Raw genomic sequence first — 14,890 nt, forward strand, 5'->3', positions numbered from 1 at the left:
TTTGAGGGAAGAAAAAAAAACAAGGGAGAAAGAAGGGTGAAAATGTACTGTCCTCTTGAAATATGAGTAAGCAGACGGAAAACAGCCAAAACATCTTTGTGAAAGAGCGACAATTCGTCCGTGAAGCTAGTCATATTAAAGGAGTTCGACATTCACATTCCACTCGCACTTAGGTTTCTATGATCTCGGACAGGTTTTTAATGTGAATACAGGAATCCTCCTCCCTCGGCTTCACCAAATGTGCTTCCAGCCACGTGAGGCACAAATTTAAACCCACAAGCCAGTTCCTGTGAGCGTCACGTTAAAACTTTGGGATCATGTGAAAACTGTTGCTGTGCTGTAACACAAGGGGGGGGGGTGTACCATGGAACATGGTAAACATACAGAGGAACTGATGGTTTCAGGAAATAAACAAGTTATCAGGCATTACTGTATAACAACTATGTTTAAGTTCACTTTAACCAGGTCTCTAATATGTCTTTATAATTTGCATTACTTCAAATTCTGGGCTGGAGGAGCATTTTAAAGTAAATGGTGGTTTTTAATGACATTAGAAACTACCGTCCCAGTTTGTCAACAGACTGATCTCTCATACAGAGAGATTTAGGAAAACTATAACAGTAAAACTCGCTGGATGTTGTCCAGCTAACGCACAGGAATGTATCCGCCTCTGGGACATTGAATCATTCTAAATGTCACCATTAAATGAGCTCATCGAATAACAATGAACGTCCTTACTGGGATTTATTGCTGCAACTTTCTACTTGCACTGCTGGTCGGACTCTGTAGAGTCAGTTATAAGGAAGAATTATTTTCTTTTTGTGATAAATTTTTTTTATTATCCTTTGTATTTCAGTACAGATACTCATATTTACCCCACAGCAGTGTTTCCCAGCCCTGGTCTTTAAGGCTCACTGCCCTGCATGCTTCAGGTGTTTCCTCTCTTCAGCCCAGGTGATTTCAATTGACTAGTGTTTGTCAGCTGAATCAGACGGAGAAAAGCAGGGAGACATTTAAAACCTGCAGGGCGGTGTGCCTGGAGGACCAGGGTTGGGAAACGCTGCCTTACAGAAGCGAGCGCGTCGAACAAGAATACACATACCTTTACGCACAAAATAAAAAACAAAAATAACACATGCAGGAAAAGGAAAAAAAAGAATCAGGATTAGAATCATAACCCCTGGATCCTATAGCTCCAGAGCCCTTTCACATGAGGAAGAGATGTTGATGATGACTTTCATGGCCCCCGGGTCTGTAAAGGGTGGGGCAGAAGAAAGCCGCTGTTAAAAGAAAACCATAAGAAGTCCAACATGGCTTCTGGCTTACTGCAAACATGTGGAAGGAGATTTGGTCTGACCAGACCAAAACTGAACTTTTTGGCCAAAATGTAAAACCCATTTAACGCTGAACACACCATCCCTGCTGTCGAATATGGTGGTGGCAGCATCATTCTCTGGGGGTTCTTCTCTTCAACAGGGACAAGGAAGATGGTCAGAGTTGATGGAACATTACGAGAGTCAAATACAGAACAATGTTGGAGAAAACCTGTTGGAGTGCAAAAGACTTGAGACTGAGGCAGAGGCTCGGCTTCCAGCAGGGCGACCACCCCAAACATAAAGCCATGGCTACAATGGAACAACTTAGAGCTAAACATGTTCATGTGTTGGACCGGCCCAGTCAAACTCCAGACCCAAACCAGAATCTGCAGCAAACTGTTCTTCACAAACGGTCTCCATGTGATCTGACTGAACGTGTTTCAGTCACAGGATGATCTCAGCTGGTAGGTGATAGTAAAATCAGGAGCAGCTTAGTAAGCTAAGCTAGTACAAAGATTCAACAGGTAACAAGTGACATCTTTAATCCTCAAAAATTAAATCTAGTTTAGTTCATGATGCAGTGTTGTAGCAATCAAATTCTAAATTTCATAGATCTGGTTTCAGATTTATATGAATAGATTCACAGCTGGGAATTGGCGCAGGCTGCTGCAGGCGGCTACTGAACAGGAAGAAATGTTCAGCAAGGGTTGAGTTCTTGGACCAGGAGCGCCTCTTAGCAGCTTTCAAAGATTATTTGCACTCCTGAGGAGCGGATTTTACATCCGACTGGGATGAGTCTGTTTAAAAAACAAGCCCAGGTCGTTTGGCATCGAACAGCCCGGCCCCTTAGCAGGGGGTTGTCTGGAATCACATTATCTGTGATCTGCTCACTGATGTGGTAGTAATGCGGTATGGATTTTTTCTTCGGTCCTGATAATCTTCACCGTGCACAATAACTACCCTCACATTCAAGCAATCCTGAAGAGGAACTGCTCCAAAACTTTTCAGACTTCTTATCCATAATTATAGCCTGTATCTGTCTCATGTTTACGCCATTAACTGGCGGGAGTACATCTAGATGAGCACAGTATTATGGACAGATCACTAGAACGCATGCAGAGACCTTTTCATAAACCTTGACTCCTAATAATAAGGGCATGTTTTCTTTGTTTTTCTCAGCAGTCTATGGTTGTATCAACTGATATGAGAGACATCGCTAGCCAGGCCATTGTCTTCGTAAAACACTTCGCTCTATTCAGATCTTGCTTACACCACAGTCTGGGTTTTTTCCCACTGAAGTGAATTCCTCCGGTGGAATTTCAACCGGGCCAATCAGCAAACGGAAAGGGAAGTTGTGAAGGATGATGTCGCTTTTTTGGGGGGGGGGGAATTGTAGTCTGCCTGTAGTTTTAGCGACGTCAGCAGAGGAAGTGAACGAAGCCGTTCAGTCTGTGTTTCCAAATATTAAATTAAGCAACAGTCTTGTTCAACTCTGCGCTTGTCTCTTTACAGTGGAGGATGGTTGTTTACAATGCAGGCAATTTCTGGTAAGCTTCATAGTGTCGAACTGGTGCCTTACATATGTCATGAGCAAACATGAGCAATTGGGTAAGATAAAAAATTTTGAGCGAGTTTACACCTACAGGAAGCAATCATCTCTCAGTAGACGAGAGCCTAAACCCTCTGGACAAAGCAAAGCGAAGAACCAGGCTGACCTTTACCTGGCTCACACCGGGATAACGCTAGCCAAAACCTTAGTGGTAAAATTCCAGGAAACATGCCATAGGAATTAACACGGATTTGTGGGAATTAATGGGACTAAAGTTTGTTTTTAAAATATTAAAGGTTGACTGGGATTTTCTTTTTTTTCTTATTTGAGCACAACTTTGACCAAAAACAACAAAATTTCTTGCAGGTGCAGTTCAGTTCTTCAGAAGCCGCAGTGGTAATCGCTTGTTGTCTAGACTGCCGATGTGACATTTGGAGATAATCACAGAAAAAAAGTGAAGTTGCTTCATATGACACAGGTCATACCTAAGCAATTTTCTTACAGTACCCAAAAATGAATAATCTTTGTTTTATATAAATTGGTAGAGTAGCTGTAACACTGAATGAGTAAAGCTTACAACTAAAGACGTTTCCTTTTAAATGAAAGATTTTTGTCTGTGAGGGCAAAAAGAGCAATGTGGTATTTTCTTCAGTTTTAATTGCGTTTAGATGAGAACAGATCATTTGAGTCATAATCTAGCCGTCAACATTGTGAAGTTTTCTGTTTAAGTAACAAAATCCTCCTTTAATTGTTTACTATCTCACTACGTATTGCTCAAGGCTGCCTTCATAGCTAAGCATCTTTAAACATTTAAACTGAGGTAAAAAAAAAAAAAGCAGATCCTTGGCTTTGTGTTGGTTTTTAGTTTTCAGAGAATTATGCCATAATACTGCGGATATTTAGCATTTTATGACGCAGTGGGAGGAGGCAATACGCCCATGGCACAAGAGCCGAGTCAAAACTCCCACAGTGACGGTATCGGCTTTCCATATGCACATTTTTATCGAGTTAAAAAGAAGCAGAGGAATAGTTTTCTTTAAAGTTCATTACAGTAACTTTTTTTCTTTTTGCTCAAACTGAAAGAAACTTTTTTTTCTGTTTTTTACTGAATGTGGGTGTTTTCTGCATTAGTGTGAAGTTCAGAAAGTGCAATTAGGATTTCCAAACATAATGTAATATTATAGTAATACAGCATGACACTGCTCAGAGCACAAGACATAGAATTAGACTGAATAGATCTGCCCTTATGGATTGGGCACATTGTCACCAATATCCGATCCAAAAATGTTTTCCGATATCGGGACCAATACAGATATTAATATTGAATCGGTGCATCTCTAGTTCATAGCTCAGGCCGTGGTCGAAGTAAAAGTCTGCGCCTGTCGGTGTGTGTCTGCCATCGATGTGGCCGCTTCATGTCTCAGGGTTGACCCGTGATTACATCAGACAGTCCAGCATTTTGTGTGATCTTGCAAAGGTAACACACATTGAACTTAACTGATATTAATTAGAATTTTTCCTGCCTTTCAGAGTCGGAAACACGCCAACAAAGTGCGGCTGTATTACATGCTACATCCTGTGGATGGAGGCTGCCCGGCCAAGAAGCTCAGAACAGACAATGTGAGTCCTTACTGTTAAATCTCTATTTTCTTCTTCAGCTGTGTTTCCCCCATAGCCTCTGTAATCACTTGCAACATGCACACGTGGAGCCAGGGCTGTGGGAAACATTCATTGTGATCGCTGATTATCCACCTCGTGTCAGAACAGCAGACAGAAAAACGACAACCGTTTCTACCCCGGTGAGCAACGGGTGGCAGAGGACGCCGACCTTTCATTTAAACCCGACACGTTGTTTGGGATTCGGCCTGCAAACCGTCCGCAAGCACAAAAGTTCTGCTGTGAACAAGTTTGTCCCAGTTAGGGGAAAATGGAGAGTCACTGTGATAAGATTCCACGTTGGCGTGACGGTGGAAGGCACTCTCTGGGTTTCACTCTAAGTGTCGGAGTGATGATGCTCAGGGGAAGAGACGGAGGTTTGTGCTGCAGTGATCGGGACGCTGCCAGCTATCAGTGGAGAAATCAGAGTTTGTGATCCAGATAAGGATGCATCAAGGGACACCAATGCTCTCTCCTGACTCTCCTGCTGCCTCTGCTCATCATCTGGTTCTGCTGTTGTTTCTGTTCGCCTCTCCATTCATCCATTCATCCCTTCACTCCGCTCCGCTCTTCTCCGCCTGTCTGTCTTTCTTCGTTCTAATTTCCTCTCCTGTCTTCTGTTCCCTCTGTCACACTCCTACAATCACATCTTTTCTCCCCCCTTCATCCTTCCACCTCTGGGTAGTTTTCCTTCATCAGCTTTATTTTTTTTTCAACCCTAGTTTTAATCAATTAATGATCGCTGTCATAAGTCTTTATCTGACATTTTGTCATCTATTTCCCTCTCCTGTTTGTGTCATTTCTTTTGTTAGCCATTTTTGCTTCCCATTCTTTCCTTTTTAGGTTTCATTTTTAAGTCAGTTACATTTGTTTCTCCAATTTTTTTTCATCTACTCTGTTTCTCTCTTATGCTGTTTCTTTTTATACTGTGAGTTATGCTGTGTCATTTCTTCTTCAGCTTCATGTATTTTTCTTTTTCATTTTTTTGCAATTACTTTTATCACCTTGTTGAGTTTCCAGTAAATCTTTATTCTTTTTTTGCTTACACCCTAGGCTTTTTCCCCACTCTCTTTTCGCTTCTTTTATTTTCCATCTCTCCCTTTTATGCCGATGTTTATGTTTTATTTTTACTTCATCTCTATCCCTTTCTTATATGGACAGTTTGCTATTCTCTTCATATTTAATGATTAGCTCCAGGTAGAAAGCTGGCTGATATGATGCAGAGGAGAACGGTAGATGTTTTATGTGAGGAATGGCAGCGAGGTTTAAGCTGTTTTACTATAGTGTGGATCAATAATCTGTCCGATTACTGATTACCTAACTTTAAGAAGTCTGACCTGCCAATCGCAATTTTGTCAATACTGATTTTTGTTTTCTGAAACATTGCTGAATGTAGTTATAAAGTCGCTGAGTTGGTAACAGTGGGGTGACTATTGTTGACGGCATGACCTGGTGGGCGGTCATGCCTCTCTCACAGGAGAGCAGACAGTCGTTGATTTTTACACCTTTTTCGAGGTTGATGAGACCAATTGATAATATCTGCTTCACATGGAAGTATCGGCCAATCATTGATCTCCCAAAATCAAGGAAATTTGGGTCAATTTATGGGCTGTAATGCAGAAAGAGATTCTGGAAGGATCTTGATGGAGTAGATGTGGTGATGAGAGCAAATCTGAATGGACATGTTGATGAAGGAAACAGCTCCTTATCAGAGTGTGTGTGTGTGCATGGTTGTTTGTCCTGTATGTCTCTGTGTTTCCCTGCGACAGACTGGTGACCTGTCCAGGGTGACCCCGCCTCTTGCCCTGAAGGCTGGAGATGTTAGCTGGAGATAGACACCAGCACCTCCCAACCCCACTAGGGACAAGGGTGTTAGCAAATGGATGGATGGATGGATGGATGGATGGATGGATGGATGGATGGATTGTTCAATATTAGGAACATGCATAATGTAAAATGGACCATTTCATAAGGTTTGATAGAAATTCCATAATTATATAAAAGTCTTGTGCCTTTTTGTTTATAACAAATCAAACATAGTTATGACTAAAAGGGTTTGTGTGTCAATATTATGTGACACACAAACCCATGTCATATGTAAAGACCACATTTATAATTGCAGTTTAATATTTACACTATCAATATCTTGTTTCATCAAACTGTGTGCAGTGGAGAAATTAATGAAAATATATTTAAGCCTTTAGTTTAACCCTTATAAACTAAACTTATAGCAGCTTTGGATTCACTGTGTTATAAGCCGGACTGTTTATGTTTTGCAGGGGCCTCTGTGAACAATATCCTGTGGAAGGACTTAGTGTAAATGTTCTTGACAAATAAATTAAAGTGCAATGGAAAACTCAGCTAATGGGATTTAGTCCCTGACATTCAAATGTGTCTTGTTTGTACCTGAGGATGTATTTTATTGCAGAGGTTAGACTACAAATGCACGATTGATCTATTGTGCTTTACATGCCTGCGGATAGTGTTTGGCCCAGACTGAAGCCACAAAGGCAGCGCTGACAATTTAATCCATAAAGACAATACTCATGCACCAAAGTACAAGAACATGAGAGATGAAGAAATACAAGGTTATGATGGACCTGGGACTTTTCCAGAATGAATGGATTCATGATCTAGGTAGTTATTAAAGTAAACTTATAAATAACCTGTGCTTTTATAGGCAGGTTGCATTCACCCGACCCCAACGTCATTGATATACGACAAATGGCACTATTTTGTATTTTGCGTCTTGTTACGCAGATGTGGGAATGAAAACAACAATCATGGTGGACCACAGTAAGGATTGTGTCCTCTACTGCGCATGAGGGCCTTAGATGGCAAAGCCCTTCCTCAGATCACCCACAGAACTAAGCCACTGCACTTAATCATTTCCGGTAACCATAGCGAATACATTTCATTTTTTGTTTTTCCCACTGTTAACTCCTCCATAATTTTAGGTTTTGAATGGCTACAATGACACATTCCACACATCAACTGGTCCAAAATGCATATAGAATCCTGGTCAGCTAATTGTCACTCCACCTGTCTCCGTTCAGCAGTTCCTCTGGGCCCGTCACTGTCAGAAGTACAGGAAGTAGATTCCCCCGACTTGTCTTCCATCCCAGCCGAATACAATGATTTAGCACCAGTTTTCAGTAAAACTAAAGCTCTTTCTCTTCCACCGCATCGTCCTTACGACTGTGCTATAGATCTTCTCCCCGGAGCACCACTACCCACTTAGCCGCCTGTACAATATTTCACGTCCTGAACATGAAACCATGGAAAAATATATCAAATATATTATGGCCGCTGGCATAATTCATCCTTCCTCCTCTGGGTGCTGGGTTTTTCTTCGTAGGGAAGAAGGATGGATCCCTTAGACCAGTGGTCCCCAACCACCGGGCCGCGGACCAATTGGTACCGGGCCACGCAAGAAATAATGAACTACTTCCAGATCTTTTATTTTGAAAATCCTAAACCGGATTTTACCGGTTTAGGATTTTGCTTGCGCATCAAAATTGAGCCAACTTGCAGCAGAATGACTAACAAAACAACATCGGAGTGCTGCGGCGCACCACTCCCCCCAACAACAGCATCGGACCTCGATACTTACCACACTAAACATCCTTAAGAAACACAAAGTCAAATCTCGACGATCCGTCTGGATCCTAAATGCTTCAGGGCATTGAGATTCTAGCATTCAAAGCCTCAGAACTTCTTCGATCTATTGTGATGTACACGAGGTCATTTCAACGAGCTCACTCTCTGTAGTTCTGTGGCAGGGTCCTGCTTCTGATCGTTGCTATGGAAACGGTCAGATCAGTTCTGCATGACTCAAACTACACACAAAATAATGACTAAATATTTAAATACTTTTATTTATTTATTTAGCATGTAAAGATGAACAATATATCTATATATGAATATAGATCTATAGTGTAATTTATATATATATATATATATATATATATATATATATATATATATATATATATATATATATATATATATATATATACTTTATTTACTATATTATACTACACTATACTATATAGTATTATATACTTTATTTACTATATTTTAGACTGTGGCAGGAAGCCGGAGCGCCAAGGAGCTCTAAACACGTTAATAGATGTTTAAATGTGCAATACAGTGTGGAAGAATCTCCTTGCAGCAATGACACGTTCAGAGATCACCTTCAGTGGAGCAACTTTACAAAGGTGTCATTTCATTTCAATATTTTAATTTCCAGCAGCAGGTTAGGTCCTACACGACTCAGAGCAACCTGATTCCTGTTGCCACAGGCAGATTGAGATGAAAAATAACCCAATTAAAAATGTCCCCATCTCATTTGGATTTGGCAGAACGAGGAAAAGTTTTGACCAGACCAGTGTGAGACTTGCACGTTGGTTCTCTCCTTGTTTCGTTTTTTTTTTTGTGTGTGTGTTTTTTTAAGTGTCACAGTAAATCACTGTTGGGTCTATGGGCCGACCTTAGGCCCTTCGTAAAAGGGCACATTGTCATGATGGAAGAGAGCTACACTTAAACTACACAGATGTGATGCGACCAGGCTGTGCTTAAAAGGTGGCACAATCTAAAAATATACTCAGCAGCTCTGCCTCCAGACACTGGGAGTGTGTCTGACCTGGCACAGCCCTACATATGGACCCATTGGTCTAATGGCATCTGACAACTGGACACGCTGCCGGTTATGCTAGTCGCTTTGATAACCTGCTCTCATGTTGAGGTGGGGGATGGGTGGAAGTTGGGTAGCATGTTCTTGATTAGAGAAAAGTAGCTGGACGTGTTCTAGTATAGGGTTCTGGTTCACCGTGTTTTCTACCAAAGAGATTAGTTTTGGGTAGATAGAATAAAAGTTTCGCTCTGTTACTGCTAGAGGTGACCCACAAAGGAAACTTAAAACTCGCCAATAAGATCAACAGTATCAAATATGGAGCTTTTAACTGCAAACCCCGGTTGTGTCGCTTTATTTTGACACTGTGGTGTCTGTGTTCACATCCTACTTAATCTTCTGCAGAGTAATGAAGTTCAGACAGATATGGATGGTTGCATAAGAATTGCACTACAACTTTATTTTCCTTGACACTGCAAAAAAAAAAAGAAAAAAAAAAGGAAAGCTCTGAGGTTGTACAAGGCGATAAGATTTTCATAAAAGATTTAGAAATGCCGTTCTGATGTGATTCATAAAGCATGCAAGCTCTGAGGGATGATAATTGCAGTTGTAGATTTAGAACACGTCCAGCTACCCCTAATTTAATTAGATTGCCAATTAAATTAGGAGTTAAATTTATTGCAGGAAATCAATATGTTGTTGACAGCTTTGCCAATTCAGTTGTCAGATACTAGACAGAGCAGTTATGTTGCTTACAGCTTGTTTGATAGAGTTTGTCACACTGCCATAGACATGAGATTACTTACAGATCTTTTCCTATGTTTTTTTTAATGTTACACCTTAATGCTTCAAATACCACTGGGTTACAAAAAAAATTGGAGGGAAATTGTTTGTGTTTTTTCAACTGAATTAGGACTATTTGCCACCACTCAATCCAAAAACGACATCCATTTTTCTCAATCAGGCCAGGTTTTTATTCTGATTTGATTTAGAGAAATCTGATCTTCTGACTAAATCAATGACATTTTTGTGACATCATCAGCTCATGCTTTTGTCTGGTAAAGAGTTATTTATCTCCTTTCAGCTTCACTTCTCCTCCCCGCTCCGCAGAAGAAAAGAAGTCCAAAAGTGAAAATCAAACAGAAATTTGATTTAAAAAACTCCAGGATTTACAGTGCTTTCTAAATCTCGGTGTATTACACATGTAAACACACATCGGTGTGCGAGTGACTGAATGCTTTGTAAAGCGCTCTGGACTACATAAATCTCTATACAGCCATAAAAAGCTCGATTCATGCCGAGACGTTTATTGAACTCAATTATTCAAAGGTACACGAGTGTTACTAAAAAGATGTGTGGCATTCCACATTAACTGAACTTTTAACTTGTCAAATATAAATAGCGTGTGTGTTGCATTTTATTGGCACGGTTCAGCTAGCAGCAGTAAATCCCATATGCATATTCATGTGTGCAGACTTGTGTAGTTGATCTGGTGGTTCTGGTGTTTGCCTGCCAGTTTATTCAGCTGCCAGTTCTGATTAAATCAGGCCGTCAGCGTCACTGCAGGATCCTGACGGAGCTATCGCACTCGAGATGGCACAGTTGTCTGCCCCGGCTCCGCTGAACAAGAAGTGATTGTGGTCCTGCGCTTCATTGCCTCAATCCCACCTTGAGCAATATCCAGCAGATTGCACTCCCACGCACACGCGCGTGCACACACACGGCATATTCCATGTAACACATTAAATCAAAGGCATGACCTAAACGCATTTTAAAAAAAAACAAGGAACGAAGACCTGTCTAGATTTAAGTTCTCTCTCGTCCAGAAGGCCGAAGCGTCCTTCCTCTTCTTCTCCAGGACCAGATCTGTGAAATAATAAATCTAGCAATAAGGATGTGGTTCTGACATAAGCCATGACGTCGCATGTAGTGCTCAGAATTCAACAATATTCACGGTGGGAGAAATAAATTCAGCAAAGTATGATGAAAACTTAATTTTGTCTCCAAAGTGTTCAAACATAAGGATTTCTGTTTAATTATAATATAATTAAAGGATACGAAATGAGCTACAGATGGCCAGCCTAAGAATAAACTGCATACAGATGCAGCACACGTCTATAATGCTGGTGCAGATTGTTATTTGCACATTTGTGCTGTTTGCTTACATAATTTAAACAGCCGGAGAAAATTGTAGACAATGTATAGCTTATTGTCTCCCATGTTTTATTTATTTTATTTCTTCACAGTCGACAAATGTTTTCTTTTTAAATAATTCTTGCAGTCATGAGTTTAAATTTTAATGCTGCAGTTTGCAACTTTTACAAAAACAATGATTTTACATATTTCTTTAAACCGTCACTGTGACCTGATATTTTGTGTGACACACATGATCTGTAAATAACTCCAGCTTCCTGTGGTTCTATAACCACCTACAGAAATACACCACTTGGTCAGAAACAACCAATCAGGGCCAGGAGGAGGGTCTTAGTGCTGTTAATCACTCTCGTATTGCCATGAATGCTAAGGATAGTTAGCATGGCCACCAATGACGGCAGATAAACAGTTTTCCTGGAATGGTACGTTGTTCCTCCGATATTGGCACACTGAGTAGCACACACACAAGGCTGATTGACAGCTCTAAGACCTTTCTCGTGGCTCTGAAGAAGCAAGACACCTCCTCAGTCCTGCTGGTTTTGTATTGAATATGTTTCCTCAGCTGGAACGAACTAAAAAATAGACTTAGGAAAGTGGAATACGCTTTCACCTTCATAACGTCACGTTTCAGCTCCTGTCGCTTTGAAACATAATCCTCACTCTTCCATTTGTCTTCCCTAAGTGCCTCCACCTTTCATTGCAGAGCGGTTTCATGTGAATTGTTGCTCTTAGTATCTATTAAAGGGCCGTGATTTGGCTAAAGCCTCTCTCTGAGAGCAGAGGTCAGCACAAAGAAGGACCCCAGGCGTGCATATCTGAGGGCAGTGGAGCACTTCATAGTGAAAAGTGATGCCATATGCAGCCGGAAACTGGAAGTGTGTGAGATCACACAGCGTAAATGTTGAATAATTGAAAATCATAGAAATGTACATTCCCTGAGAGCCGCAGTGCAGTTTTCTCAGAAAGAAAAAAATTGATACCGGAATGAGTTCATTTAGAAATATCAAAGCACCTTGAAAAATGGGTCATCAGTAGCTGGCTTACCAAGAACTGCCTCTTGAACAAGACAAGAATGTAACGTCATCCTTTGACTCTGAAACATTATTCATGGAGGGTTACATTTATGTTATGTTGCTTGCAAAACTGTTTGCATAGTTCCACATTTTGTTGCGTTACAGTCCCAGACGTAACGAGGTAAGCCAACACCGTAGGTCAGAACTGTGAAAAATAAAGTGGTAGTTTACAAACTACCCCAGTGTCTTTGACACTAACTCGTGAAGTCTGAGATACACTTGGCGTTTTCAAGCAGTGCCATTTGCCAGAACACTTTTATGAAAGAGATCCTTAACCTGAAGGAGCTTTTATTCTGGTGAATCAAAACAGATTTACAGGGATCCCCAGTCTCCTCTATTCCTGCCCCATTAACTGCATATAAACTATTAAATTAAATGATTGCACTTCAGTGATTAACATAACTTCCTCCTGACCTGCTTGTGCAGAATCTTGAATCAGGGCTTTGATGTTGAAGCATGAGTGCCACCTTGGCCAAAGTTTTAAATTCAGGAAACATTTCTGCAACGGTTAGCACATGTATGATTATGAATCTCAAGAGATTTTTCTGCATAAATAAAGAATTATTAATAATAATAAAAGACTCTCTGGACAAGGGGTTACCTGATCCTCACTTAAACGGGAGGAAATCCAGCAGATTGCCCTTCTTCTGCTCCGCTGGTTCTCCTGGCCATAACTCTGCAATGCACTGACAGCCCATGGACTGGGAGACGGACTTAGTCCAGGTCAGAGAGGATGTTGAAGTACGAAATACCTGAAGGAGAGAGTAATCACAGAATTCTGAGGAGCTGGAGGGACTGAGCAATATAATGCCGATCTATTGGTTTTGAGCAAATAAAAATAAAAAGTTAGGGTTGTTGGCCCCAAACCTGTCGACCCACAGGGAAAATACCTGGTATGCCTGATGGCCAGTCCTCCCAGGAGCAGACCAGCAGTGATGATCAGTTAGACTCCACTTCATGTGTTTTTTTTGTTTGTTTGCTTTGGTGTCTTGAAAGCATCCACAGGTCTGAGTCTCAGTAAGGTCCAGGCTACTTGTATACTTTTGAATACATAAACAAATCTTTGGCGTAAAGTTGATTGCAAATAAAAAAAAAAAGTTTAAAAAAAAACTGTCTTGGCAAGGCAAAGCAGCCACTGCCAAAAGGCTGACAAAATACAAGCCATCCATCACACTTAAGCTAAAGAGGAAAAATGTCATTCATTGGTGGCCTGGCATGTTTCTATTAAAATTTAAAAACGTACATTAACATTTTCCCACAGCTTTTTGAACGATTGCACATTAATCCAAAGAGACCAACCAGGATGTATTCCCCCCTGCTGTTGGTTTGGCCTGCAGGTTTAATATGAAGGTCACTTCACTGTGTGTGCGCTGCAGCAGCTGTAGGGTATAGTGTCTGCTTAGTGTTGCCTGCATGCTTCGCTTGGCAGGGAAACACCGGATTGTCCACAGCTATGTTGGGAGCCAGTCTTTTTTTTATTTTTTATTTTTTTAAATCTTGTCCTGTCCTATTTCTTCTCTGTGCACCTCAGGGGACATGCACACGAGTAGCTGGAGCTTCCCGGCCTCCTGATTTAGCCCAGACATTATCCTGTGCCGAGCCAGGTTGGGCCCGGCCAGATTCTGACTGGCCGTCAGCCGGTGCGGCACTCGGATTAGCTACGAGGAATAAAACGCTGGGATCTCCCAGCGGTGGGGAAGGAGGGAGGGTGTGGGTTCACCGCCATTTGTGAACCGGGTTGCAAAAACAAACGGCACCAGCCCGACGCAGTGAGACGTCACACGCCGCATCTTTACTATGGCGCAAACACGAGCGAGGCGAGGGACACGAGGTTCCTCTTCCGCCCAGAAGAGAATGTGCTGCACAGCGCTGACAGCAAAGAGAATCTACTGCCTGCAAATCAAAAAGATTATTTTATTAAGCCTCATGTGAATAGAAACAAGCCCAACTCCCCTCAGCCGCCACCCCCTCCCCCTCCACCTTCTCCCTTCCTGTCTCCATTAGTTACATATTCTATGAAGTGTGGCAGAGACCTACATTGTACCAGTGCAGAATTCTGTTATTTCTCATTGCTGAGCGGAGATTGCGCTACAAACGGCAGCCGAGGCAGAGCGTGTGTTTGGTTTTGTGATGACTCATGAGGTTCTGGGGAAACAAATGGAGAAGCAAGATCTTTTTTTCTTTTTTTCCTGCGACGCCTTCTGCTCAAAAGTCCAATGCAGCTGAGACTCTTGTCTGCCTGTGATGCTGCGACTGTCAGGCTGGGAACACACACCTACACCGCTCCATTAATTACATTCCTCTGCAATTAGCCCCTCGTTTATACAGCTTTAATTAAGCATGAAATTATGGATCCCGCCTGTTTGAGGTTAGCATCTCGTCTCCTGTTGCGAATGCTACTGTGAAATCCTTCATATGAAATGGAGTTCTGTGCCTGATGCATCCCTGGTGGCTGAAGAAACGGAGGCTCCAGAGAGTTTCTACATGAGAATTAGTAAAGGACAAGACC

General features: G+C 41.5%; 1 protein-coding gene across 1 annotated transcript in view; it reads left to right on the plus strand.

The window, feature by feature from the left end:
• The window catches only part of zmat4 (zinc finger matrin-type 4), an 80,005-nt gene that overhangs the window by 27,499 nt on the left and 37,616 nt on the right, over nt 1-14,890 (plus strand). Inside the window, exon 3 of the mRNA XM_023344267.1 lies at nt 4,396-4,485. Within this exon, the coding sequence (XP_023200035.1) occupies nt 4,396-4,485 (90 nt within the window). The remainder of the gene's footprint in view (nt 1-4,395; nt 4,486-14,890) is intronic.

The sequence above is a fragment of the Xiphophorus maculatus genome, chromosome 12 (genome assembly GCF_002775205.1).
Source record: "Xiphophorus maculatus strain JP 163 A chromosome 12, X_maculatus-5.0-male, whole genome shotgun sequence".
Lineage (NCBI taxonomy): Eukaryota > Metazoa > Chordata > Actinopteri > Cyprinodontiformes > Poeciliidae > Xiphophorus > Xiphophorus maculatus.